General features: G+C 54.4%; 6 protein-coding genes across 6 annotated transcripts in view; 5 read left to right on the top strand and 1 right to left on the bottom strand.

Moving 5' to 3' along the window:
* Positions 1-3,916: 3,916 nt before the first annotated feature.
* CCMA1212_009526 (uncharacterized protein) lies at positions 3,917-4,090 on the top strand (the record flags this gene model as incomplete). Its single annotated transcript, XM_073706606.1, has 1 exon — positions 3,917-4,090. The coding sequence occupies one exon, from the start codon at positions 3,917-3,919 to the stop codon at positions 4,088-4,090; it is 174 nt and encodes a 57-aa protein (XP_073554870.1).
* Positions 4,091-5,658: 1,568 nt separating this feature from the next.
* CCMA1212_009525 (Ubiquitin conjugation factor E4) lies at positions 5,659-12,539 on the bottom strand (the record flags this gene model as incomplete). Its single annotated transcript, XM_073706605.1, is given in 8 exon segments — positions 5,659-6,550; positions 6,604-6,969; positions 7,056-7,148; positions 7,205-8,154; positions 8,245-8,458; positions 8,540-9,240; positions 10,790-12,397; positions 12,417-12,539. Coding segments are annotated over 8 exon segments (4,947 nt in total), but the record flags the coding sequence as incomplete, so codon positions are not given.
* Positions 12,540-15,297: 2,758 nt separating this feature from the next.
* CCMA1212_009524 (uncharacterized protein) lies at positions 15,298-16,068 on the top strand (the record flags this gene model as incomplete). The annotated part of the gene is made up of 3 exons (XM_073706604.1): positions 15,298-15,462; positions 15,538-15,761; positions 15,849-16,068. 3 exons carry the CDS (start codon positions 15,298-15,300, stop codon positions 16,066-16,068), a joined length of 609 nt encoding a protein of 202 aa, XP_073554869.1.
* Positions 16,069-17,305: 1,237 nt separating this feature from the next.
* CCMA1212_009523 (uncharacterized protein) lies at positions 17,306-19,352 on the top strand (the record flags this gene model as incomplete). Its single annotated transcript, XM_073706603.1, has 2 exons — positions 17,306-17,699; positions 17,758-19,352. The coding sequence occupies 2 exons, from the start codon at positions 17,306-17,308 to the stop codon at positions 19,350-19,352; spliced, it is 1,989 nt and encodes a 662-aa protein (XP_073554868.1).
* A 744-nt stretch (positions 19,353-20,096) lies between these two features.
* CCMA1212_009522 (Striatin Pro11) lies at positions 20,097-22,735 on the top strand (the record flags this gene model as incomplete). The annotated part of the gene is made up of 3 exons (XM_073706602.1): positions 20,097-20,472; positions 20,554-22,419; positions 22,476-22,735. The coding sequence occupies 3 exons, from the start codon at positions 20,097-20,099 to the stop codon at positions 22,733-22,735; spliced, it is 2,502 nt and encodes an 833-aa protein (XP_073554867.1).
* Positions 22,736-26,191: 3,456 nt separating this feature from the next.
* CCMA1212_009520 (Protein MNN4) overlaps positions 26,192-26,987 on the top strand; it is a gene marked incomplete at both ends in the record, with an annotated part of 1,153 nt that continues 357 nt past the window's right edge. Inside the window, one exon of the mRNA XM_073706601.1 lies at positions 26,192-26,937. Within this exon, the coding sequence (XP_073554866.1) occupies positions 26,192-26,937 (746 nt within the window). The remainder of the gene's footprint in view (positions 26,938-26,987) is intronic.

Here is a 26,987-nt window from a genome sequence, read left to right as displayed (position 1 = left end):
TATTGATGGTCGGATTGCAAGCAAATGCTCGCTGCAATACGAGACGGCCTGCCCCGTCGTGACTCTCCTCCGTTCTCCGTACCCCATTATAATACAAACTCGTACAGATAGTACGAGGGACCTTATGAGACATCGGTGTCACACTTTCTTCCGTGGGCATCCGAAATGTCCAGGCGTCTGGATCTGCATGGCGAGTCGGCTCCCTCCGGGGAACAAGACATGGCCGTCTTTTGACCACCCCACCAGAGGCTGATCAAGTCGTACCCCGTTTGCCCGTGCTAGGACAACCAAGGAAGCCGGACATCAGACAAAAGATTTGCCTCCATACGCGCCAGATCTTCGGACTCCGTGCTCAAGACTGCTTCAGTGGGTGAACAGACGATACCGCCATTTTATCGTTGTCGAATAGCGCGCATACGAGCCAGATTTTCTACATGCAAGAATGTCGCTAATCGGCATAGTTGCCTCCTTCTCGGATGCGTGGATACAACGGAGCACTGCGAGGAAACAATACCGCCATTGCTACTGAACCGTCGCTCGCTGCTCGCCAGCCCAGCACGACATTGGTTTCTGCTCGGGCAGCTTTGCTTTCGAACAACCCGACAGCGTTGTCTCAGGTCGTTTATTCTCATAAGAGATAGCAGTCACAGAAGACGCATTGCCGCTCGCAAAAAAAAAAAAAAAAAAAAAAAAACTACCCGCATGAGGTTGTGACCCTCATAATCGTCTCTTGCTTGGCAAGAGATGTTGGTTTGATGATGGTACACGTCAATGTCGGCCTCTTCTGACAAAGTACGATACTACTTACTACACTTTTGATGATCTGTCGGAAAGTGTATGCAGGTCATTACAAAAGGAAACCAGTTTGACTTGGAAGTAAGGCTCTTATTTCCTGCTTTTCGTCTAGCCTAGCTCAGAGCGGAGCTGACCCCAGGATCTCACAGGGGAGAAGAAGATCGTCAAGCCCAAGAAGGAACCGCCACTTGCAGCGCCAGCCAAAACTTTATGTCGGTGGCTGAGGTGCTTGTCAAGACCCTGGGAGGACGAAGAGCCGTGGTGACGTCGGTTCGCCATGCGGTTGGGACAGGTCGACCGCACTTCAACATGTCACCAGTTCTGTTGTTAGGAGAGTTGGATTAGGCCACACGGCTATCTCGCGAGCTAGCACGGAGCACTCCGTGCTGCTGGCACTAGCAGTGCTGCTAGCTGCTGGTACGTTCAAGTATGCGTGCGTCGTCCTCATCCTTGCCGCGTCCCGGAAAGCTGTCCGAGTTCGTATGCATGAAGAACGGATAAGTGTTGCTTGAATGCGTCTTGTTTGGGGCCGAACCGGGGTGACTGAGCTGCAACGCCATTCCTACTACCGTGTTTTCTGCCCACATTCCGGCCAGACAAAGAAGACGGGCGAGGTGTCCGCTGACCCTCCAAGATCCCTGGGCAAGTTTGGGGCCATGAGCGATTTACACGTCCTGCGTTGGCTAGTACTACAACCGTTGCTAGCCACATACAAAGTGTTAGCGACGCAAGGCGGCAAATTTTTGCAACAAGCATCGCTGCCTAGAGCTGCATTCGTGCGGAACGTAGCACGCAAAAACTGCCCCAAGGCGAAAAGGTGCAGCGGAAGCGAATGCCGGGCCACGGCCAATATCATGAGTGTTCTTGGAGGATGGGCCAGTCGCAGCCCACAGCCTGAATCATACAAATTATGACGGCCGACACTGGTAGTCAAGAGCAATAAGCGAATCGAGATTGGTTTGTACGCAGAACCTGATCGGCCTTCAGCTTACAGACTCGGTGGGTGATTCCTACCGGTGGGCTGCAAGCTGCAATGGCGGTGGGAAGACATGCCGGCATTGTATCGGAAATACCAGCATTCTGCTTCCCTGGCTGTGCGTACAGAGTACTCGTATGTACGTGCCTTCGGGAGATGCACGAACTGGATCGGGGTGGAATATGCCTCTTAGCGTCGGAGGCGTGGTATGCTGTAGGGGGAAGCTCATGGATTCCCTGCTTCTGATGGACATCCTGGTCAACGCCGGCGGCTAGCAAGCTGCAAGTGGACTCGCAGGCTCGCGGACGCTGGCGGTTTTGGGGATAAGGGCACTTCCAGCATTCTCTGTGCTGGCTTGATGGGCCTGCCCTCGCGAAAGGGGTCCCGTTGATGCCACACGTGCGACTCGGCTGGAGCGCCAGCTCGTCCCGAAGATGAACGCTCTTGGAGTCTGATCACTTGGCGGCAGATATCCAAATCAGGCTGTCAGAGGAGCTAGTTCGCTGAAAGGCGGCCGCCTTTTTAGGCCTTCCAGCTCTAGCTGAAAGACACAAGCTCCCGTGGTAGCAACCGAAGTTGGGGGGCTGCAGTCGTCTGACATGTTTGGAGGGTGGCTACGCAAGAGCCGTGCCAATCTCCAAGCAAGGAATCATCCGTAGGATGGCGCTCACACACTTTAAGCACGAGCACTGCGCACACACACGTACTCATCCAGGATGATACGCCATGGCTACGACGAATACCAGTATGGGGAATATGGAAAGAGGTCAACAACTGTCCATTGCGAGTCTGAAGTGCTCTGCGCATGTAAGCACAGTTACAGGTCCAGAACAGTTGCACATCAGGTGAGATGGGCCAACGCCTGAGCTGGCCTGTCACGTACGTACGAAATACTTGGACGAGTATAGGAGGGGGGTGCGTGGGATTCCCGGGGTGGACGGACGGGCACCTCTTGTTTGCCGATTCCTCACGTCGCAATGGACGCCTTCTAAGGCTAAGCTTTCTACGTGCCGTCGTCGGTTCAGGACTAAACAGATGCCCATGTCCGGATTACGTATGCTCACCGGTGCTGTAAGCGCCTGTCTCGATGTTTCCGGAGAAGGCTTCCGTCTTGTGCTTTCCGTACGGAGTATTACAAGGGTGACCATCCGCCTCGATGCCGAACGCTGCTGACTGCAGCCATGCTAGCCAGCTTCGACTCCCTGGACCTGGACACTGGACGCTCAAGAGGCCCAGGACGGCACTATACGTCGATCGTGGGCGAGTGGTGCGGCAGACAGGGCGGCAGACTACGGCGGCTTTGCCGAGATAATGCTCCTGTCAGAGCATGCGCATGGAATATGATACGAAGTACTGTACACACGAGCATCTTCGGGGCCCAGCCGTTTGTTGGGATTGCGGACGACATGTTTCACCTGACTTGGCACGGGGCTCGAACTCGCACAGCGATCAAGTGCGGAGTTTCGGTCGTCGCTCTGTGCCGGTGCTTCCAACCACGTTCGGCTAAGTCTCATGGCCCCCACGATGCTGGTGTGCGAGGTAGCGAGCTGTTGTCTGCCTGCTGCATATCGTATTGCGGGAACATGGCCTGTGGAGTCTTTCTCTTTGCTTGACCAAGCTTCCTATGCCATGGTAAGGAGTTGGCCCATCTGGAAACGACCCGAGTTGCCGGGAACGATTCTGCGGAGTCATTACCTTCCCAAAGCCTCCTCGTCAACGTGACCTCGTATGATGAGTGCTCAAGCATCCTCATTCGTGGCATCATCCGCTTCTCATTACTAACAAGCACCTTTCCAACGTCGTCGGCGGGTCTCCCCTCATGTTGCAATGTATTGGATCTCGCGGCCCCTCTCCATCGAGGAGACGAAGGTCGATGCCATGTCGGCTTAATCCACCGCCAGGCCCAGCACAATGGAGCGAGATGACGCAAGCCTGCAGAAGTCATGCTTACTGGTCCGGACTGTTCTGTGCATGTTGAAACCTCCAACGAACCTGCATGTACCAACAGGCATGTGCAAGGACAGGACGCACTGGTGCGTGTACATGTAAGTGCGACGGCGGCAGATAAGGGACCGAATGTGGAATACGGAGCATATACGGAGGCGCGTGGTCAAAGTGCTCGCATTTGCTCGTGCCCGGCCAGACATGTGTAGCCCTGAAACAGGCCGTCACCGGCAGTGGCTGCCGACTGTCGCGCGGCCACCCGGCTGGCCTACCGATCTCGACGGCCCTAGGGCGAATATCGATGCGCACGAGGTCGGCTCGTTCCTCGAGGCATGTCTCGCATCATCGGGCAACATTCGTGTCAGCAATAGATGAGCTAAGGCTTCTACGCTTCAAGCCGAGCCCCTGAGACGGCATGTGCCTCGATTCTTTTCCCTGACCCTGCATTGCGTTGTGCCGAGCTCTAATGTTAATCGAGTTACCTTGTTCTCAGTGAACCTCTGGCCTTTATGTCGGATCCTTGGTAGATTGTATGAAGTACTTAGGGAGTCTATGATGCTATTGCCGCGGCTGATGCGTGAGGACACCAACTCACCAACTTCGTATCTCTGCGTCTTTGAGGCTGTCGAGCGGATTCCTTACGCCACTGGCTTTCTTTTCTTTTCCCAGGGGTATAAAAAGGGTGGCACGGATGGAATCCCAACCGTTGGAATAACTCAGCCATGGCTGCGTGCTTACATCCTTTCCTACGTTGCCTTTTTCTTATGCTCTTACGGCAACTTTGTCTTGGCGGACGGGGTCAAATCCCTTTTTAATCTTCTTATATTGTGTTTCTCGGTCGCTCCTGACAAATAGACCTCTCTCACTGCTTACATATGCTCACTTGTCTGCAGGACTTTGTGCGGAATAGTGGAGCGTTTGCGTTGCGGTTTGGATTCTGCCGTGCGTCTGATTCCTCGATCTGCAGTTGACATACTTTATGCAAGGAGGAAGCGGCCACAATCCGTTTCTTTTGCTGTCACATGAAGAGGTGAGACGGTACCTGCTGAGACGCCTTGTTTCTGTGACCCTCTCTGGAAAGAAGAGGGCAGAAAAAGGGGGGGGGGGGGGGGGGGGGGGGGCCTGACGGACAACAAGGTGAGTGGGCAAGGTAGGTAACAGGCATTGGGAAGAAGTCTTCTTCGGGGCTTGATTCATTNGGGGTTTGCAGGCCTACTTGTTGCCTGACACTCATGCATGGCTTTGGCTTTGGATACAGGAGTTCGGCCTCCGCCTCAGGTATACTCACTTCGTATACTACCCCTGATAGTTCGTTCCAAATTCGGATATCACCCAATCCCACTATACAGATCTCAAAAGAAACTGGTAGATGCAATGCCAGGCTTGTCTCCACTGACGGGAACAAACAGCAGGCCTCGACGATTCGACAAGAAAACGAAAGAACATCCACGAGAGGTGGTACGGTCACGATATAGAGCAAAGACCTGAGAGGTGAATAGCATATGGGGGAGTAAAACCAGGGGGGTATAACATTTCGAGTAGAACGATTCGATCAGAAAGACCCGGTAAGAGCTAAACAAGGTCGTGCAGACAGAGAACAAACAGATCGTATATGTAACTGTAAGCGTAGTTCATCATAAAATCTATTGTCATCGTCCTCAGCCTACCTAGTGTATCGTTTGTTGCAAGAGGAATCAAAGGGAATGTTTGTTCCCCCCGTAAAGATGATGTCCCCATACCAAACATCAGCCAAGAGCGAACAAACTGGAATAGCGGAAGACCATGGGGTCATGAGAATGGTGGGGAAATACAAGCAGATTCATCTGCTCCGGTCTCTATCTTCAGTCCTCCTTGATGAAAAGAAGGAGGGAGAAGCGTGGGCAAAACATTCCAACCTCATGGTAAAAATCATCATCATCATCAACGGCCATTTCCCCCCCCCCTCAACCCTCAGCAGTATCCATGGCTTCTCCCGCCATCTTCTCCTTGGCAGCTTGAATCCTCTCCTGCCGCCACGCCTCAATCTTCTCCTTGAGCTCCGTCTGCGGGATCGCGTCCTCAATCGACATGGGCTGCCTCGTAAACGGATCCTTCGGATCACTCAGCAGATGCTGCACAATCGTCGATCGATCCACGATGTGCCTGCTCGGCAGGAGCACGGGATCCTTCATCAGCTCTCCCATGATGGGATCCTCAAACTCGGGCGGGATGTCTCCGAGGTCGAGCTCGGCCTGGTCCAGCAGCTCCTTTGCCTCGATAAACTTGAGCTTGAGCTTGTCCCACCGGGCAATGTCCGCGGTGTCTTTCTGGTGCTTTGTGGAAAGGATTCGAGAGACACGGTCGAGAACCTCTGGCTTGTACGAGCGGCCGTCGGCAGCGACGGCTTCGATAAAGATCTGGGAAGACCCAAGGTTCAGGTAAATGTCGACAAAGTCAGACAGCAGCTGGATTGGCCGGAAGTGGTACTTCTCCCTGTTTGAAACACTCAACTCGGCGGCGGCCTTCTTACCGGCCAGCGTCTCGAGATTGTAGTTTAACATGCTCGCCAGACGTGAGACAATCTCGGGCATGGTGAAAGCCTCACTCAGCGTCTTCGTGAACAGCTTCATCATTTCGAGCGTCTCGTTGGCTAGCTGCATGTAGGATGTCGCCTGGCTGCCCAGGGTCTGCAGCTCTTCCTCCTTCTTCTGTCGGTCTTCCGTGGAAAGGCTGCGATCCTCGAGTTCTTTCTCGAGGGTGCGGATTTTGGGGAATTTTGTAAAGGCTTCATCGAGGACGTAAGTGGTATCGTTCAGAAGCATGTTGACAAACTGGACAAAGAAGCCCCGGTTGACCCTGGAGAAGTGTTAGAGGCCCTGCCGAATCCATATACCCTCGGATTTACTCACTTGCTCTCCTTAATGAGCTGCTGTCTGTAGACGTCGTTGACCCACACGCATTTGATGACCTGAAAGATCTCGTATCGAATGTTGAACTTGTCGTAGAATTGTGAGTTGGCTCCCGTCGACTCGCATTCAATGTAAAACTTGATGAGGGCGTGCAGGAGATAGTCGTTGGCGAATTTGAGGGAGATGAGCTGATCACCCAAGACACCTCTCTTAAGATGCATGAATGGCCAGGTGCCGGAGAAGAGCAGAGAAACCAGTGACGACTTGAGGTAAGGGTTTTTGATATGTTCTGAGGATCGAAGGAAGGTAATGCACAAGGCAATCATTTCTTCGCCCACCGCGCTGGGAAGAATGGTAGGCAACCATCTGTCAAGGCCGGTTAGTTGAAAAATGGTCGGGTAATGTCCAGGGGCAAGTAAAGTAGGCCCCGAGTCGAAGGATAAGCTTCTTACCGGAAAATAAACTTGAAGTTGTCGACGATGTTTTGGAGGGTATACTCGGGAAGATACGCAAAGGCATCAGAGTGCCCCAACTGGATAGGCAACCTAGCGAAAGGATTAGAGTCACGCTGGTTTCGATTACCACTTCATCTCGAACTCACTTGATAGTCTCGGATTCGAGTCCAGGCTTATAGTCAGATCCCGTCGCAATTCGGAGCAGCCACACAGTGACATATCGCATGAAGCGCAAAGAGGTGCTCTGCATCCTCTCGTCAAGAAGGACGCCCTCGATCGAGTACTTGAGCGCTATCGTCTTCTCCAACACGTTGGTGTGGCGCTTGAGCGTCTCCTCAAACAACCTCAGCTGATGCGGAGAATTCGCCAGCTTAGGACGCTCCGCCTCCATGGCCTTGATATGCTTCTCCAAGTACTTGATTTCACGGTCGAGGTTCTTCAGCTGAGAGTTGAGCGCCTCGCTCCCGTAGTGATGCGCAGCCAGCGTCAAGAAGAAGGCTTCGGTGATGAAGTTTGATTCCCCCTCTTCCTTTTGCGCATAGTACTTTTCGGCGGCAGCTTGATCGGCGTTGAGCTTGGTCTCGTCGCTGATGTCGACGCGTGGCTGTCTCCTGAAGTACCGTACGTCAATCTTGTCTATTTTGCTGAAATCGTTTTCCATAAAGGGTTCACAGAATCGATCCAGAATCGTCGTCACGTTCATCATGAAGCCATCCGAGGCGACCTCTCTAGGGTCAACCTGGATTGCTCTCCGCTTGTGGTTTGTGTTGAGAATGTAGGCGAACCAGTCTAGTGTGCGGTTCCTTGTATCGGGCCCTGCTCGGATGAAAGCATTCGTGATGACGAATAAGTCGTCCTGGTGCGTCCTAAGCACCATTCGCAGAGCGTCCTGGGCATTGGTAATGCGGGTCTTGTCTAGAGTTCGCGGCCCCGGGAAATAGCTTTTGATCACTTCTGGCTGTAAGGGAGAAAGACGGAAGAAGGGACCGAGGATTGTGTTTCTTTCGATGTTGTGGGCGGACACGGCAAGCTTAAAGCAAGCGTGCTTTGCAAGGTTAGCTATCAGGATAGGGAAGCGCGCATATGTCACCAGCGCCTGCAAGCATCATGCGTTAGCTCGTCGGCTGTCCAAAGATGGAGCGGAAGATGCGAAGCTCCTAGCGGATAAAGGGGGGGAAAGGCTGACCTGAACATGGGGCTTGTAATCGTCACTCATGGACATGCCCGCAAGCTGGGTGCTGATCTTGACCATGGCATCGTTGAAGATGGCAGGAAAGGCTTCGTCGTCATCAAATCGCTTGACTGCTTCCTTGATGAAGTCAAGGCATATGCCGTCTTCGTCAATAGGACTCCTCAGAAGATAAGGAGCAATGGTGTCATGCTCCGGATTGGGTTCGCGGCTAAATGAAGAAGAAAAAAAAACAATCAGTTACGAAGAGATGTGAAAGAGGCAAACTCCAGAACTTCAAGCTGCAACTAACCCATATAGCACTGGCATGGTGACGGCAAAGAGGCAGTTGCTCATGCAAAGGCGCTTCGACTCCTCATGCAGCTCGAACCTGGTGCCGCTTGTCTGCTTGTTCCCCGCAGCCGCTTTCACGGCCCTCTTCCAGCACGGCAGCAGATACTGCATCAGGGGCTTGTCATGGGGCCAGCTGCTGCAAGCCTCTATGATGGCCTGGTCCAGGTTGTTGACGGACAGCTTCAGGGGCTCCCCGGAATCGACCAGCTCTTGGTTCAGGTTCGGGAGAAACGTCAGACGGTGGCTCCCCTGGTTGCTCGTCATACGGTGGGGATCGACCGTGATGCGGAAGATCTGGCTGAGCACTCTGTCGGCGTAGTCATCGTCGGACTCGACCTGTGCGGGCGTGGGCTTGCGCGGAGGCGGCGGCGCTGAAAGGACGTCGTCAACTTGGGAGGCGGACCTCTTGCGAGCAACACGGAAGGTAGTACCTGTAGGGCTCGCGGCGGCCTCGGCCGGCGTGCTCGAACCGACGCCCAGCTGCTCGAAGGGGTTGGGAGCCGGCGAGGCCGCCGCCGGTGTGATGTTGATCTTGGTCTTGTTCGCCTCGTTTGCCCCGGGTGCTGGTGATGATGTCGAGCTGGTAGCCTCCGCCGGCTTGCTCTCCGCCGGCTTCGGCGTTGAGGGCTTGCCCAGCTTGGCCAGGCGCCGTGCCCGGATCTATGACGTTAGTGAGCATTCGTACGAACACAGCATCAGCCCGCATGAGCGGCGACTGAGAGGAAGCACAAGGACGCCTTACCTGCTCCATCGTTTCCTTATCAGGTGCGTCAGGCCCCGCGGGCGGTTGGTCGTTGGGATCCATGGTGAAAGAGGGTCGACCAGGAGGAAAGGAAGAAGAAATCCGACAGTCGAAGCTTTGGAGAGAAACCAGCAGCTTCCAATGACACGGAGATAGTGAACAAAGGAAAACTGGAACGGAGGATCGCGGCGACAGTTGTCGAGAAGTAGAAGAAGGTGGAATGGCGAGGCTGACAAAGATGGCCGCCTTGGTGGAGTAGGTGGTTGATGTGATGTCGTCTGCCTGCCGGCCAGCTCGAGTGCTGTGCGGGGCCGCTGCCACCTGGTGCTGGGCGGGCTGTGCTAGCAGACGGCTTCAGCGGGCAGCCCCCCTGTAATTACTAAGGGTCGCGCTAGTTGTTTGCTGTCGGGTAACTGAACCTCACCAGCGGCTACAGGCCGATGATGAGAGTGACGGAAAGGTGTCCAATGACTGCTGAGGCTGAGGTGAGGTGAGTAAGGAGGCTGGATCCCGTACAATGCTTTTCCCTTCCGGTCTTGTATTGTCTTCTTCTCGATGACTTGATTGGATTTGCCGTTCAATGGGAGCAGCCAATCATGCTTTGGTAAGCGGCTGCTGTGGTCTTATTCGTCAAGCAGGAAGAGTGCCGTAGGTTAGAGTGAAGCGTCACCGTCCGCTTCTGCTTCGCTCGGAGCTTGCTCAAGGAAATGATGCTGAGAACACGCAGAAAGAAGGCATCGAGCTCAAAAGAAAGAAGAAACAGAAACCATTACAGTCTCTATACTGGTATATTTGAGTGTTCTCATAGCTGTACTCTAGCTGCTCCTACCTACCAGCACCGTCTACAAGCTGCATGAAAACTCCGCCGCCAACCACAGACAAACATACGCATTGTCATTAATTTAGTGCTACTTCGTGCATCAAGGTCCAGCAAACCCTCCAAAGTCCGCTGCCGGGAACTTCCCAGTTATCGGAGGCTTTTGCGAGATCGGCGTATGTAGAAGACGGGGTTGGAAAATGAAGTCAGCCTTCTTCATCTTCCTGCTGCCCATGCGGAATTTCTCTTCCCTCATACCCGCCTATAACCCTGACTTTACCCTCGCCCCATCTGCACTGGATGGCGGAGTTATCGGCAGCAAAGAATAAATGACACCGGCCGCTGAGGACCCTCGACAATCGTCTTCCCCATTCTCTCCCTTCATTTCCGCCATAGGAAAACGCAACAAGCAGTTGGTCATTATTCGTCTGAGGTGCTAGTCATAGCAAGGCGGATGACTCCCACGTTCCTTCGAGAAGACAAAAGGAAAAAAGCAAAAATGAAAGCCCAGCAAGTGATTCCTAGTTTTAGACGCCGTGTTAAATGTATCTGCTCGGCGAAAGTCCTTTGCTCATGATCGCAGCATCGCTCCAAATGGGTTCATTAGGTACTCAACAAAGCATCGCTATCTATAATCGGGGAAGGTCAACGTCCGCGCTGGAGGATCGCCTTCTCTGGCGCATCATGGGAGGCATCGGCTCCCGCGCCGTGTCTGAGCCCATCGACGTGGGCCTCGTGGTTCCGCTCGATGTCGGTCGGGGCTGGCCTTCATCGCGGACGCGGCTCAAAAGGTAATTGACTTGCATGCGAAGCATGTTGTTGGTGTTCCGTAGCTCAACAATCTCTTCCCGGACGGGCATGAGCTGGGTGACCATCCACATGCTTTGCCGCGCCTCGAGATTGCTCAGGTTGTGGTGCACTTCTTCGAAGCCGGCATCCAGGTCAGGCATCGGCCTTGGATCCCTGAATCCCGGCTCACCGGGGCGGACGGCCGGCCCGGCGACGTGGTCGAGCCGCCGGCTCGTCTCCTCCTGCCTGGCCCGCAGGTGGCGAAGCTGGCTCCCCAAGCTGTTGTACGTTTCTATAAGTTCACGTTGACTGCGTATGATGGCGCCGGATGGCGAATCCGGGTGAAACGGGCACGACAGGGCATGGAGCTCCTGATGTGCGCGGGGAACCCTCACCGGGCAGCCAGCGTTTTGGAAGCGACATCCCACCTCGATGGCGTCGCAGTCCAGGTTCCGATGGCCGTCTTCCTGCTCGCGGAGAATCAGCGACCAGCAGTCCGCACATCGGGTCTTGCTCTTGGGGCACTGGAGCAGATGAATGTCGCGGTCGGCGTCCTCGATGATTGCGTCGCAGAAGATGCAGCTGGCCTCTTGGTGGTGGCATTTATCGTCCGTCGGCTTGTAGCGGATGGTCTTGTCGCATTCGGCATCCGGGCAGGGAAACTCCCGAAAGCTGCACTCGACGGTGGCATGCCGCTCCACCACCTCCCGCCTCATCTCCTCCTCACAGCCTCTACCGTGGTGAGGGCACTTGACAATCAGGTTGTTAAGCTGAGTGCGGATCAGCCGTATCGAGCTGGAGCAGTCTGTCCACAGCAAAGGCTCTCTGTCAATGGGGCAGGCACCGCCCGCAGGGCTCGACGCCATGCTTCTGCGCAAGCAGCGATAGCAAAAGGTATGATCGCACGGCGTCGTGACGGGGTCGACGAGGGGGTCGTGGCAGATGGGACACAACAGGTTCGGGTCCGGGTCGCTGACGTAGGTGAGCGCATACATGTCGAGGATGGCATTGCTGCCGTAGCGGCGTGGGATATCGAGCGACGACAGGTGCGGCTTGATCTGGGGTCCGGGATTGGGGGTTCTGGCGGCGTAGTACTGCGAGTGTCTGCCCGCGTACTGCGACTGCATGCCGGCGTCGAGCGCGGACAGCATCGCCGTCTGGCTGGGGTTGTCGGACGCGACCGAGTAGATGTCGGGCGAGTATCGGTCGGCGGGCCGTGTCATGAAGCCATCGTTGAGGCCGGGCGGCAGCTGGCTCCGGCGGGCAAAGTGCCGGGCGGCAGCGCGGTGGTCGGCCAGCTCGTCGTCGCTCGAGTCGGACATGGTGACGGGCGGAGGCCAGCCAAGGTCGGCCGACGCCATGTTGTCGAGATGCGTCTGGGTGCTGGGCAGCGAGGGCGGTCCAAAGGGAATGTAGTCGTCTTCATCTCGCCGCCGCCGCCGCTGGGACGCTGAGGCCATGCTGGCGAGCTAAGCCGCGGAGGCTAACAGACAGCCGGGGCTGGGTCTGGGTCTGGGTCTGGGTCTGGGTCTGGCGCTGGCTGATGCTGATGCCGATGCCGATGCTGGTGCTGCCGATAACCAAGGTGATAAGTGGTCGGGTCCGCTCAGACTACCGGATAGTGGCCGTGCTGTGAAGAGCGAGAGGCAGGCGAAGCTTCAGCGAATGCAGTGGTGCCAGGCAGATGAGGTCTCTCTTCGGCATGGGGTAGAGGCAGGGTAGATGCTGAGCTTCCCCAACAGGAGCGTCTATCGCCGCGATCTCGGTCAGATGGATGGAGGTTGATCAGCCACGATAAGGTCCAGGGCGGTCGGGTATCCGTACCAGCTACTGCCAAGTCAGTGCCTAGCGTGGATCGGATGTGTTCTTGCTAGATGATCATATAATAGGGCCTCAAGCGGGCAGCGAATGATTGATTGCTGGCGAGCGGCGGGGTAAACAATTTGCCGCATGGGGAGACGTACATTGAATTGGCACTGCCCGTCTCTGAAGTTACACAGATGAATAAGGTAAAGTACCTAGATATTGGTCGTAGCCGTTGCAGGTATTAGAAGTAGGTACCTAGACGGAGGCAGTTGTTGAGGGATCCTCGCAAGAAGAAGGAACAAAGTCCTGGTTGATGCCGGAGATGGCAGTGACAACGTCAAATAAGACGAATGATAGCATATTGCCGACTTCCAGAGTGCCCTGCATCGATAATGCTCTCAGACAACCGGACATTGTTGTCCAGCATCGGTTGTCGATGCAGGTGGGAGACACATGCATGTTTTGGATTCTGAATCAGGAGTCTGATCATCCTCAACGCTTCAGCTTTGCCGGTACTTGCAGATTTAACAAGTCGAGATCCCCCGGGAGTTGAGAGATGTTGCAAGAAGTGAGCATGAGATCCCAGCCCAGCTAATATTATTAACAGCCCGGCCTGCGATGGCACCAGCCGGTGTAAGCCGTGGCTGACTGCAAGTTATACCACCTACCCTGAAATCACATAAGTACCTATTACCATCAAGAAAGGTGAAACGCCGTCTCTTTTTGGCACCCCACGTCTACCCATCTTCTTCCTTGATTTTCTCGCGCCCTTTCGCAATCCAGTTTGACTTGAATCTTGTTCGCCGCTTGGGGTGGATTATCAAACTCGTTAAGGTAAGTATTTAATAAGAGATCTCACCTCACATAAGGGACCGCATAGGCGAGTGGATCTTGTAGAAAGTATTCCGCGTGTGCTGAGACTAGGTAGGTAGGCACAGAGGTTGCTGACGGATCTTCTGTGTTAAAAGAAGCATTCATTCCTGTTATTCGCAGTAGATGATGAAGTTGTAGTGTTGAGGTCCTCGTTAGTACATTTCACTTGATCGTGTAACGTCCGCCGCCTGTTCCCTCTCCTTGCCATGCCAGAAATCCTGGGTAAGTAGTCACCAAGACAACATAAAGCCATTCAGATGAAATTTCTCTACTTTAACACTTTTTAAGCCATCTCGATCACTTGTACACGCATTCAAAAAAAAAAAATCACAGTTACAGTCTCACTTATACTTGTCTTCTAGAAGCCACTTGCGTCCTCGATATCGCAGCGTTCATGTTGACTGTGAATATTCAGCAAAGACAAATGGCCCACCTTTTAGGGAATATTGTTACCAACATCTTATACAAGCATTCTATGTACCCTGCTTACTTTACAAACATCGAGACTACTTATACTAGGTTTCTGCCCTCATCTACACTGATAATCGTAAAACAGATGGATAGCTCAGTACCGCCTGATCAAAAGACAGCTCAAATTAGTCAAGCAAATGAAATAGCATGCAAGGTAAAACAAAAGTAAGACAAAAGTCGCAGTCAAAGAAGAAGCGCGGAAACAGATCGGAAACACTTGAGAACAAGAACCACGTGCATAAGATGTCAACACCAAGCGATTATCAATCTCCACTTACAAGCAGCCCCATCTCACCTCAACTTCATGGGCACTTTGTCCCATCTTCGAGAACGCTGACCCCCAACTTCTCAATCACACGCTCCTCTGACGTAGAGCATTTACAAACACAACCCATCAGCAACACAAGCTCGGTTCGATCTACCATCTCCAAACGCTCTGCCGAGCCGGCAAGCCAATCTCGCAAACAAGACGGCTTCAAAGGCATCGGATCGCGTGAGCCGTAGTCGAATGCCAAAGCTTTTTCCATCACAATCAACTAGAATCATGAAAGCACACTGACACCATCTCACCGACCATCGCGTGACAAGCTCCATGGCAAGCTCGCCTCGGAGCGAACGGCAGAGCTGCCCCATCTGACCCCAAGCTTGTAACGGGGTCCCAAAGCAACTCGAGACAGAGCGAACTCCCGTGGAAACCCGGGCCACATCGACAAAGCTACAGCAGCAGCTTAACCGGGCAGTTGATTCCAGTGCTTGCTGCTGGTAATTGCCGGAGGGTTCTCGACATCGTTGGCATGATGTGGCTTTGACGCTCTCCATTGTAAGCATGACCACCCACGCCCTAGAGCAGGGCGGCTGCTTCTGCCATGACAGCAATGCTAGCTATCCGGGCAGCAAGCCACCCAGGCGAACTTCTGTATTCCCTAGGTAGAACGTCCTTCTCTTATCTTCATAGATGGCCAAAGTTAGTTGAAGCCAAGCATTTTTGGACTTGGATGTGCGGACGGCTTCATGTACATGGGCACTGTGTCGGGAGGTGGTGTGAGGCTAATGGAGGTGTCATGAGGACCAGCTTCAGGTATGTTGTCATTGACATTCATTTATATAGGAGCTACCAGAGCTCCTTCGGTTCATCCATCTTCTACTCTCTTGTTCCACCCAGGGCAAAGCGCCGTCAGTTTATCATTGTCAAAGAGAACAAATATTGAAGATCGTCAACATGGCACGGTTTGCCAATCGCCTCGAAAACACTGCTCTCCGAGCAGCTTCCTTCTTCTGCTACCTCATGACCTTCATTTCTTCCATCATCGTCGTTGGTATTGTGGGCAATTTTCTGGAGCGCTTCTCAAACCGTGGTGTTGATATCGTCTACATCGAAGTCATTGTTCGTCTCCTCCTGCTTTCCTGCCCTTCTGTCGTCCCGTGAATCTTGGTCAAGACTAACATGGTAACGCGTCAGGCTGTCATATCAATGGTGGTATACCTCATTGGAATGATCGCCCCATGGCTGCCAAAATACGGCGGGCATCTGGCTCCTCTCCATCTCATCTTCAGCTATCTCTGGCTCACGTCATTCATCTTCGCCGCCCAGAGATGGAGCCACCATAGATGCAGATTCAGCATCCCAGCGCCTGGACAATGCGGCAAGAAGCATGCGGTCGAAGCATTCGTCTGGCTCGCCTTGTAAGCTGACCACCTTTCTCTCTCATCACCAATCGTCTCCTCCCTCCAAGTTGTTATTGTTCTCAAAACGGCTCACACACATCACAGTTTCTTCATTCTGTGCAATCTCATCATTGAGGCCTTTCTCTACAGAGCTCACCATCGAACTTACGTCAATGAGCCCACTCACCACACCAAAGAACGACCGGCCTCTGGCGTTTCCGGCGTTTCTGGAGAGACTGGCACCACCGCTCCGCCGCCGCCGGCGGCCCCAGCAGCGCCGGCCGCGACGGCACACCCTGCTGTCAACTCGGGCACTGCTGTCTAAGGCAACGACGGGCTTGAAACGTGGGACTGAGGCCTCTCTAGTTTTGATACCCAATGTGTGAGGGGCACAATTGTTTGATTCCTTGTGGGAGATACCCGAAAGACGGAGATTGGCTCTTCAAGCCTAAAAGCTTGGTCAATGCTTGACGAGAGCACCTGGACCGTAATATCTCGTCAAGCTACTTCAACTATCGATCGATTCAATTACTATTCGAGCAAATCATGTACTAAGTCTATGTAATAATCAAATGTACAATAACAATACTTTCCTTCCAAGACGTGACCTTGATGTGATAATGAGGTTGCAATCGTGTAAGTGGCGATAGGACATGCTCATGTCAGATCTCTATCACCTTTTTGACATGTGCCAACCGACCCGGGAGCTTAGCTCCAGCAAATCTTTCTTTTTTCCGCGGACACAGTAAGAAAGGAACTGTATACCGGCTCCGAGCAGCCATTCGTTGTGTAAGCGGTTCAGCCTTCCAGACGGCTGTCGGCGATGCGCCTCCCCTCCCGAAAGAGCCGGGCTTGTCTGAGCTGATGCTGTGCGCCATTGACGTTATCTTGACCCCGTCACCTCATCTCAGCTTTGGAAGAGCTGGATTACGGAAATTTTTAATCCTCGGTAACTTGAGAAAGAAATATTTCGAAGAACTACAATGAAAGGAAACTAACTCCCCACCTTTTGCCCATTTGGACTCTCAGCGACAAAATCCAGCAAGGAATTGGGTCGGAGGAAATTGCAGGTAAAATTGGTAAAGCGAGGCCAGCGGCCTTGGTTTTCAGAATCTCGTCTCGTCTCCGATTCAACGCTAGAACCTAGTCGTTTCTTCGATGGTGCTGGACTTTGTTGCCAGCTTCAACTGCTCTTCTAGCTCACCGAGCGTGCCGTTCTCTACAACTTGTCGGGTCGGAAATCCTATGGACTATCCAAGCCCAAGCCATCACATGATGCGCTTCATGCCATATCCGGAGCAGCCATCAAGAGCTTCGCTCGAAGGCTTTGAAACTTGGCTAACCGTCAAGGTTCTTTAGGGCGCCATGCCACAACGGGTAGCTCCAGTCCCTCCTCGCATTAGTAGCATTAGTACACAGTCAACATGAAGTCAACAACCTCGTCCTTTCAACGATCATCAGCCGATCCGCAACCACGAGAGATAGTACCTATAGACAGCCACTGTCCCCGATAGAAGCATGGTGGCTTGCGTTCGCCAGCAGCTACTGGGCAAATGCGCATCATGGAGCTGTGCGAGCGCTGCGGCTCCATCTCCCTCGGCGCTCTGAGGCGAGACCTGCCCGCCAGCCTGGCGTCTCGTCTGGGGGCCAGGCAGGGCATGGTCTTGCTGGGCGACGGCTCTGCTCTGGCTCGATCGGCATCAGAGTGCCGATTGTGCGCCCTCATTCAGGAGGCCCTGCTTCGGTCATGGTGTAAGAGCCTTCACGATCCGCTGGCGAGGCTTTCGCTAGCTCGGGATGCCGTCGTTCTCGAGCCAAAATCGGATTCCCAAGGATCGACGTTCCCCGATCCGCCAACCGAAGGCTCGCACTTGACGGGGTTCAATGTCACTGCCACCGAGGCGACCACTGGACGGCTGATACAGGCCAAGGTCCGGCTCCACACCCAGGGGCAGCGTATGTGAGCTTGCGGACAGAACTTGGCGAGACGGCCTTGACTTACAGCTACAGATAGGCAAAGGCCCACATGACCGTCATGACATCGTAGGCAGGCCAGCGCTGCAGAGCCCGGATTGTGATGAAGCCGTCTCATTACTGAAGAGATGGCTAGACGCATGTAAGAGGGATCACGCATCCTGCTGGGAAACCCTATCAGGGAATGTCATTCACGAATCCCAGCTTCCAGAGCTGCCGAGCAGGGTCATTCATGTTTCTGGAAACACCGTGAGACTGTTGCCGTCAGAAGGCAGACGCGGAAGATATGCTACCTTGAGCCACTGCTGGGGCTCTTCCGAGAGGCAACCACTCAAGACAACCCAAGCAAACCTCCAGAGCCATCTTCGGCACATGCCTTGGACCTCGATTCCGAAAACGTTCCAGGACGCCATCACCGTTACTCGCAGGATCGGCCTCGACTATGTCTGGATCGACTCGCTCTGCATTGTGCAAGATGACCACCAAGAGTGGTTGAAAGAATCCAAGCGCATGGGCACGATATACGAGCAAGCGGAAATCACCATAGCTGCTTCACACACTCCTGGTTGCTGGGAAGGATTCATCTTTCCTCGTTGCCCATCGCCTCCTTCTGTAGAGATACCAAACTTCTTCACTGACTGTGCGATGGACGCAGAAGCATGCGATGCGTCCGGGATACAGGTGTTTGCAACCATTCGGCGGGAGACTGCTGCCAACACGTTTCCAGAGTTTGGTGCACTCAACAGTCGGGCCTGGGCTACTCAGGAGTGGCTCCTGTCCAGACGCATCGTCTTCTTCACCAAGGGAGCCCTCGTCTGGTCATGCAAAGCCATCACGCAGCGCGAGACAGGCGAGCGATGCTACAGCGTATCACGGAACACACGCTGGAAGAATGTCGTGGAGCAGTACAGCGACCGCCAGTTGACCTTTGCAACGGACAGGCTGATTGCGCTTGAGGGCTTGCGGATGGAAGTGGGGAAGAAGATTGCCTGCGAATATGCCTTTGGCGTCTGGAAAGAGTCTCTCCCCAACCAACTGCTCTGGCAGGTAACTAGGAGAATAGAGGGGACGGCCATCTCGGATCCTCTGAAGCTGCCAACCTGGACATGGGCTCACGTCCCGTGCGGAGTGCGATATCTGACCATTGACAGGGCCAAGAACCAGTGTGACTCGATCGCTTTCGAAGATGGTGACATGAGGCGACTGAGCCTGCAGGCACGAGCGAAACGCGTGGCAATGGTGTCAACAGTGATGAAGTCTCAAAGTGAAGGGAATCCCGCCACTGCAGCCATTCTCGCGGATATAGCATCATCCCACGCCAAGTTGACCAGCTCCATGGCTCAGTTCATCCTGGACAGAGATGGCGCCCCTATCGGATGGACGGTGTTTGACCTCGCCTCAGAAGATGCCAGCTCTGGAGTGGTTCTGGCTCTTGCTTTGATGGGCACCATCAGCCGACGAGACGAGCAGGCTGAGAGACGCCTTGGGACACCTGTGTCAAAGAAGCTTCGACACTATTGGGTGCTGCTGGTGCGGCAAAGGAATGACGGCAGTTGTTACAGAATAGGGGTTGGGAAGACGTATGGGTCAAAGTGGTGGGAAGATGCTGATGTCAAGACTCTGGAGCTGGTGTGAATACTTAACCTGAGAGAAATCCATGACAAGGATCTATACGCGTATCTCGTGGAAGCTCCTGTGTCTTCTGCTGCTGCACTCCCCTGATGTCGAACATTATGATGAAGAGCGGCAGATCCAAGCTGGAATAGGTAGAAGCCAGATGCAACATGCTCTATACCTATATCTTCAGGCTGATGTAAGCATATCCGCTTTACGGCGTCATTGATGCTACAACTGCTGGCAGCGCAACATCGTGCAGTCGTTTATTACAGTGGACAACCCCCCCAAAAGCACCCCGCCATCAAGCTGCAGTTGCTGCAGCCTCAGGGGGTCTGATAAAGGTTGATGCCTTGCGGCCTCACGGGCAGCCGCGCGCCCTGATTGGCCACTACCCCAGCCGTAGCAGCGCTAGGTAGAGCGACAGGGACGGCATACGGCCACCTATTCGCCAGAGCTTGTGCACAAGAACTCGAGCCGAATCTGAATGTTGAGACGCATCACCTCAACAAAGGCGACTTCACTGCAGCGGCCGATTCACGCGCCCGGACGACGTCAGTTGCGGACACAGCGAGCCGCACACGAAACACGCAGCGGCATCATCTCTCTCCAGAGTGCTCAAGGCGCGTGGGAGCTCTCTGCGTCTTACCCTGCCTCTGGATTGCCAGGCCCAGCTTGGGGGAGCTCGTCCTCGCGCGCAACTGAATAGCACTATAGCTCTCGCCTCTTCGATGCACCCTCGCAGCTGAAGATTGGCGCGCCGTAATGGGCTCGAACATTGGCAACGGCATTGGCGGAATGGATATCAACAGCGCGCTGCAGGGCAATGGGCCCAACCAGCCCCAGGCCACGGAATATACGCTGCAGGGTGTGATGCGCTTCCTGCAGACCGAGTGGCACCGACATGAGCGCGACCGAAATGCCTGGGAGATTGAGAAGCAGGAGATGAAGGGCAGGATAGCGAACCTCGAGGGCCAGGCGAGGAGGGCCGACGCCACGCAGAAGGCGCTGAAGAAATACGTTTCCATCCTCGAGCGCAAGATCAAGGACCAGGCCGCGCAGCTCAAGGGCACCGATGTGGCAGAGGCCGAAGAGGCTGCCAAGAATGACCGCGCCGCCAGGATCCAGGAGAAGCTGCGATGTAGGACGCCCCCTTCTATGCCCTTTCTCTCACGGCGATATGGGGTTTGGAACCTAGTTTGTTGCTGACACGCAGTACCAGCCTCGTCGGAGAACCAAGCAGTGCCCGGCGTCGAGGGCGTCCAAGTCGAGAGGACCGACGACGAGACGCAGCGAACGGAGCTCAAGACGTTCTTGGACCAGTGCCAGTCAGAGTTCATGTATCTCATGGTCACCCCTGCGAATCCTCTACCACCGCGCGAGTCGCCACCGCTGCCGATGCTGGAAGACTTACGAGACGCCGAGGCGTTTGGCATGCCGGGTGCACCGCTAATGGAACGACAGTACCAGCTTCCCATGCGTCAGGGCCCGAATCACATGCAGGATATGAACTCAAGACAGCACCAAGGTCCGCCGATGCAGCAGCAGCAACCGTCCAAGTTTGCCCCAAACGCTCCCGAGATGCAGTCCCAAATGGGGCGCTCCGTCAATGACCATCAGCAGCCGTCCCTGTTTCACAGCTCAAACGAATGGCAGCAGCAGCAGCAACAGCAGCAGCAGCAGCCCATCTCAGTCACAACGCGCCCCGTGGAAGACGGTATGCCGCGACCCAACCATTCAAACGAATTAATGGGCGGATTGGAAGAGTCTGTCGAGTTGAGGGAGAAGCCGCCTGCTGCTCCCGATCCTGAGGGCTGGGAGTTTCCCGACGGCTCGTTCCCGGAAACGACATCTGGCCAGCCGCAACCTCAACCTACTTCTTACCGATCCGATACCGACGCCTTTCCCAACGCCGACTACTTGTCAAAGTCACCCAGTCGAGGGCCGGGGACTCATCGACGAAAGAGCTCCATGTCCAAGAGGCGCGGCAGTGACCACGACTTGGGCGCAACTCAGAAGGCTGAAAGCGCAAGCTTCAAGCTACGATTTGGGCTGAGGGGTCATCTCGACACCGTCCGAACCGTCATCTTCTCGGGTGGCGGCAGCCCTGGCGAGCCCGAGATCTGCACCGCCGGCGATGACGGCATGATCAAGCGATTCCATATTCCGCGGCTAGACGGAAATGTTGCCGCTTCCAACAACGCGGCCTCAGATCTGGACGTGACCGCCAACTTTACCCACCGCGGCCACAATGGGGCTGTCTTGTCGCTTGCAGCATGGTCCCCCGCGCCGAACTTTTCCACCGGAGGCCGTGCTCAGGGTGACGGCTGGATCTTCTCTGGTGGCCAAGATGCCACTGTCCGAGTCTGGGAACGCGGCAGGGTCGACCCCAAGGGGACGCTGGAGGGACATACAGATGCCGTGTGGGCGCTCTGCGTCCTGCCCACGACACTGGGATCGGTCTTTGGCAGCTCCAGCAACTACGGAACCCCTGACCGGATACTGCTCGTGTCTGGCGCCGCAGATGGCACCGTGCGGCTCTGGTCCGTCAGCGCGCCTCCTCAGTTGAGCTCGCCGCAGCCTAGACCTCAGCCCGCATCGGGACGTGGAGGACGGGTGCGTGGCAACTCTATGAGCTCCGGCAGCGGCTTCTCCAACACCCCCCAGCCTACCGTGGCTTCCAACTCGCCCTTTAACCACACGCTCGTACACGTTATATCCCGGCAAGACGGCTCCAAGGCCAGCCCAACATGCATCACGCCCCTCGGAAGCTCAGGAGAGACGTTTGTGGTCTCATACTCGGACGCGGCTGTTCTAGTGTACGATACAAAGACGGGTGAGCAGATTGGCAGCATGGACAGCTTGGAGACGTACGACGGCACGATCAAGACGAGCGTCAACGCGGTCGTGGCGACTACCATCGGGCTGGACCAGGGCAACCAGCATCACGGGATCAACATTGGCGGGGAGGAGGATCCTGCCATGGGAGGGCCGACGGGCGGACGATCGATGGCAGGCTCCGGCGTTGAGGGCACCATCATTACGGGCCACGAGGATCGCTTCGTACGGTTCTTTGACGCCAACAGCGGTATGTTGAATGCCGAAGGATCGACAAAGAAGACAAAAGTGCTAACGTCTCTGCAGGCCAATGTACATACAACATGCTGGCTCACCCAGACGCCATTTCCAGCCTGTCGCTCAGCCCAGACGGGCGCGAGCTGGTGAGCGCCGGCCACGACGCGTCCCTGCGGTTCTGGAGCCTGGAGAAGAGGACATGCATTCAAGAGATTACGAGCCACCGGGTGATGCGTGGCGAGGGCATCTGCACATGCGTATGGAGTCAGGATGGCAAGTGGGTGGTGAGCGGAGGGGGCGACGGCATTGTCAAGGTGTTTGCGCGATAGTGATGGTCTTACCTACACAATGGGTTTCTTGTCAAAAGCTCGTCATTTTCTATTTGTCCGCACGAGTGGGTGATGGTGACGATGAGTAGAATGATGGAACTTTGGGAATGGGCGGGTAGTAAGATGTTTCCGGGAGGAGCATGTGTTCTTGATATTTCTTCTTCTTTCTGTTTTCCGACAGTGTATAGTTGTAGCGTGTACATGTGTTGAAAAGAGTTGCTACTCGTCGATACCCCGTAACATGATTCCTGTGCGCCTTGTCTGTTTATTTATTGGTCTTGATGTTTTCAGTAATCATTTGCGTTGAAAAGGTGACTTGTGGATTGATACCTCTCTCGCCTTGCGAGGCTGTCATGGAATGGGTGAGAGCAAATGAGGAAGGCAAAGTACCTAGGTAGGTATGAAGCAGCAGCTAGAGCCTTATAGTATAGAATTAGTGATACGGTCTTCAACGTGATCCACTACAACAGGCGCGCAACGCCTGAAATCTTCCGTAGTATAGTGGTCAGTATGCAAGCTTGTCACGCTTGAGACCCGGGTTCAATTCCCGGCGGGAGAGATCCGCCAAGCCTCTCAGAGGTTGATTTTTTTGACATTTTTCCTCATCTTTGTCTTGATATTCAGACAAGGCCGAACAGTTCAGTTTTTTTTTTTTTTTTTTTTTTTTTTTTTTTTTTTTTTTTTTTTTTTTTTTTTTTTTTTTTCGTTTCGCCGCTATTCACGATGCATCCTTGACAGCAAGAATTGCAATTGATTGCCCCTTTCAGGATTGAACGTGGGTTGCAAGTACTGAAGCATGCGCAAGAATTGCCGGGCCGATCGGCATTTTCGACCCGACTTTGCTGGCGTAGGCGCTGCGGCTTGGTGGATGCGTGGATGCTTTTTCCGGGAAATACGGCATGGCAAAGGGCGTCTGAGGCACCGCGTGCCGGACTTTGAAGATGGTGTATACGCGTTCAGGTTTGATGGACGTTGGTTCTAGAATTTCTACGGAGTCATATCGACAGGGCCTTTGTGGGCATTTTGCGATAGGTATGGGTATGTATGGAACATTGATTGATGCTTGTCAGTAGTTGTCGGGTGGGAATAGTATGGAGTATCCTCTTGGGTTGGTATTACTGTATGGGGGAGAACCGGCACGGATTTGCCTTGATTGGGGGGGCGGCGTTGCTGTGCGCTGTTGTAGATTTGGTTTATCGGGAGTCGTTGCATGTACCTTAGTAGTATTCGTCATCTCAGAAGCCAAGACGGTAAGCATATCAAGGAAGGCCCCTGTTGCTGTTGCTCTTCATTCTCGTGTTGTTGGATGCCGTGTGACGGATTGCCTCACCAAGTTGCATTTTATTTATTCAAATGCGTGCGTGTCGTGTTGCCCGTTTCCCTTTGTCTGAAGCGCCAGCCTAATGGGTAGATGACAAAAGGGGAAATGATGTGCCAGTTTCCCCCCCCCAAAGCCCAGAGCCTTGTTCTTTTGTCGGCAATCCCTCGTGAGGCGCTTGAACAAATGAGCTTTTTGCATCAAAGGGGGGACAAACAACGGGAGAATTTGGCAAGGAAAAGATTGACACGGAAAAATTGAAAAGTCTCTGATACTTGACTCTGTCGCGGGTTGTGTGAGTGGTGTCCGGTAGTGGTTACTAGGTAATGGCAGATTGATTGGATGAGAGGCTGGCGGCTGGAGGAGCTGCCGGGATTGGGTGTTGGCATGGCGGCTTTGTTGCGTGTGTGTGGCTTTGCCAGGCGATGACGCAGGGGTGGTGTTGCATTGATTGCGAGGAATCATCTTCCAGGAGGGAAAACGCACACGACTGGTTGCCGGGAGGGGTTTAGCGTGGGGATGGAAGGAGGGGTGGGGGGGGATGATGGGCTTGGCTTGGGCTGGGCGTTTCTGGGGAATTGCGCCGAGGAATAGAGGAGGAATCAAGGAGGAAAATGAAAGTAAGGAACATTATAGATAGAGCTGAAAGTCAGCTGGATGCGTATCTGGTGGCTGAAAGACTGTGGGAGAACGGGAGTCGTTGCACGATCGAACTTGGGGAGGCAAGAGGATCGAGCAGAGACAACTGAATCCCGTCCTCTCTCTCCGGATTTACAGTACCTGCCTGTCTGTCGCTTTCACGCATCTCCAGCTCCGCCGCATTGACCCTCGTCCAGGCTGTTCCGGGTTTCAACCTGGCAGGCCGCGTCTGCATTAGCGTGCTGATTCCACACTTGCTGCGGACACTGGAAGAAGATGGTTAGTGGTTCTCGCAGTTGGGTTGCGGCCGTGTAGTATTACGTTGCCTTCGTTAATTGCTGCAGTACTCGTACGAGTATGGTACTGTACTTGTGTGAAATCTCACGGGAATTGGATTTGAACAAGAGCGAAAGGGTGTGGAACAGGGGACGGAAACGCTTCTGTAGCCGCTTGGCCGCCGTCATACTGCTGTCAGCCACGCAACGAGGCGAATGTCGGGATTACTGGGGAATCGTCAATCAGACGAGGAATGCAGACGTGATGATGGATCGGGAGATTGAAAGCCCTTTTTATCAATCTCCTTTCCTGTACCGTACATGTTCCAGACGACTGCGTGCTTCATACACTGGGAGAGGCAAATCTGTCGGGAGAACCCAAGACCGGTAGCACCACAATTCATCTTCTCTTTGTCTCGCCGTTTCTGAATCCTGCCTCCCGTCAGAGCTTCATTTGCCCTTGCAACCTGTTGCTGCGCCCGCCCAACAACAGCAGACAGCAAGCAGCAGCAACTTGTCAAGCCTGCAAGCAACGCGCAAAGGTGCAGAGTACCCTACCTTTTACCGGCATACAAGTCCCCGTTCCTTGAACGCTGCTGGGACACGCACCACACCACCAAACAAAAAAAGAGCCACGGATACCCACCTCGCATCCTTGCTCGTTTTCCCCCATATTCTCACTCCTCAGCCTTGGGTCTCTCTTCCTCGTCTCTCCCTGTCCCCTTTTTTTTCTTCTAATCATAGTCTCTGCCTTGTTTCTTTTGCCCTCCTCCATTCCTTTTCCTAGCACTCCCTCCTCTTTTTGTGTCACTTGTACCTAATTCCTTGGAGACTTCTCTTTTCTTTCTTTTCTTACCTACCTACTCCCTTTATCTCCGCCCTATTGGTTGCTCCATTCGTTTGTCTCGGAATCCATACACTCGCTTGGAGCTGCTCTCTTCGAAACGAGCCTGGACGATCTACGCAATACGAATAGTACATACTACTATTTTCTGGACGCAGGGACCCCTTGATCGACCTCTGGAACGGGACCGATAGCTCCATCTTCATCCCATCTGTCCATCTCCCTGGGGCGTGTCAATCTGCGATTCACCGATCAGGGGTTCACAGATCTCACAACCTCCAGTCTCGGCCGTCCTCGTCCCTGGGACCGCGACTCTTTCGCCTCTTCCGCATCTCGCTACCTCGTCCACACACCTCACAGCCCGCCCGCCCGCCGCCATCATGATAGCCTCATCCTGGACATCGCTCCTCCTCCTGGCCGCCAGCGCCCTCTTCCCAACCGCCGTCGACGCCTCGCCCACGTCGCGCTTCCCGCGAGCCGCCGCCGCCAAGACGCCCAAGTACTTCAACGAGCCCGGCGGCAGCCTGGCGCTGGGCCACTACGACAAGCGCTACTTCAAGGCCGAGATCCCCTACGGCGAGCACCGCGACGTGCTGCGGCAGCTGATCCGCAGCTACCTGACGACGCTGCACGAGCACGGCGTCGAGACGTGGCTGGCCCACGGCACCCTGCTGGGCTGGTGGTGGAACGGCCAGATCATGCCGTGGGACTACGACCTCGACGTCCAGGTCTCCAACGCCACCATGACCTGGCTGGGCGACAACCTCAACCGCACCGAGCACACGCACGTCGTCGACGACAGCACCGGCGCCTCCCGCACGTACCTGCTCGACGTCAACCCGCACCACGTCGACATTGACCGCGGCGACGGCATGAACATCATCGACGCCCGCTGGATCGACACCTCCAACGGCATGTTCATCGACATCACCGGCGTGCGCGAGCGCGAGGCCGACCGCCCGGGCGTCTGGAGCTGCAAGAACAAGCACCGCTACGCCAGCCAGGACCTCTGGCCCATGCGCGTCACCGAGTTTGAGGGCGTCAAGGCCCGCATCCCGTACAATTTCGAGGAGATATTGCGGGCCGAGTACGGCGACAAGAGTCTCGTCGTGGAAGAGTTTCAGGGGTAAGTCGTGCCTTTTTTTTTTTTTTTTTTTTTTTTTTTTTTTTTTTTTT

Source organism: Trichoderma ghanense, assembly GCF_004382785.1.
Source record: "Trichoderma ghanense strain CCMA-1212 chromosome Unknown scaffold_17, whole genome shotgun sequence".
Taxonomy (NCBI): domain Eukaryota; kingdom Fungi; phylum Ascomycota; class Sordariomycetes; order Hypocreales; family Hypocreaceae; genus Trichoderma; species Trichoderma ghanense.
This window is presented reverse-complemented; position numbering and strand designations above follow the sequence as displayed.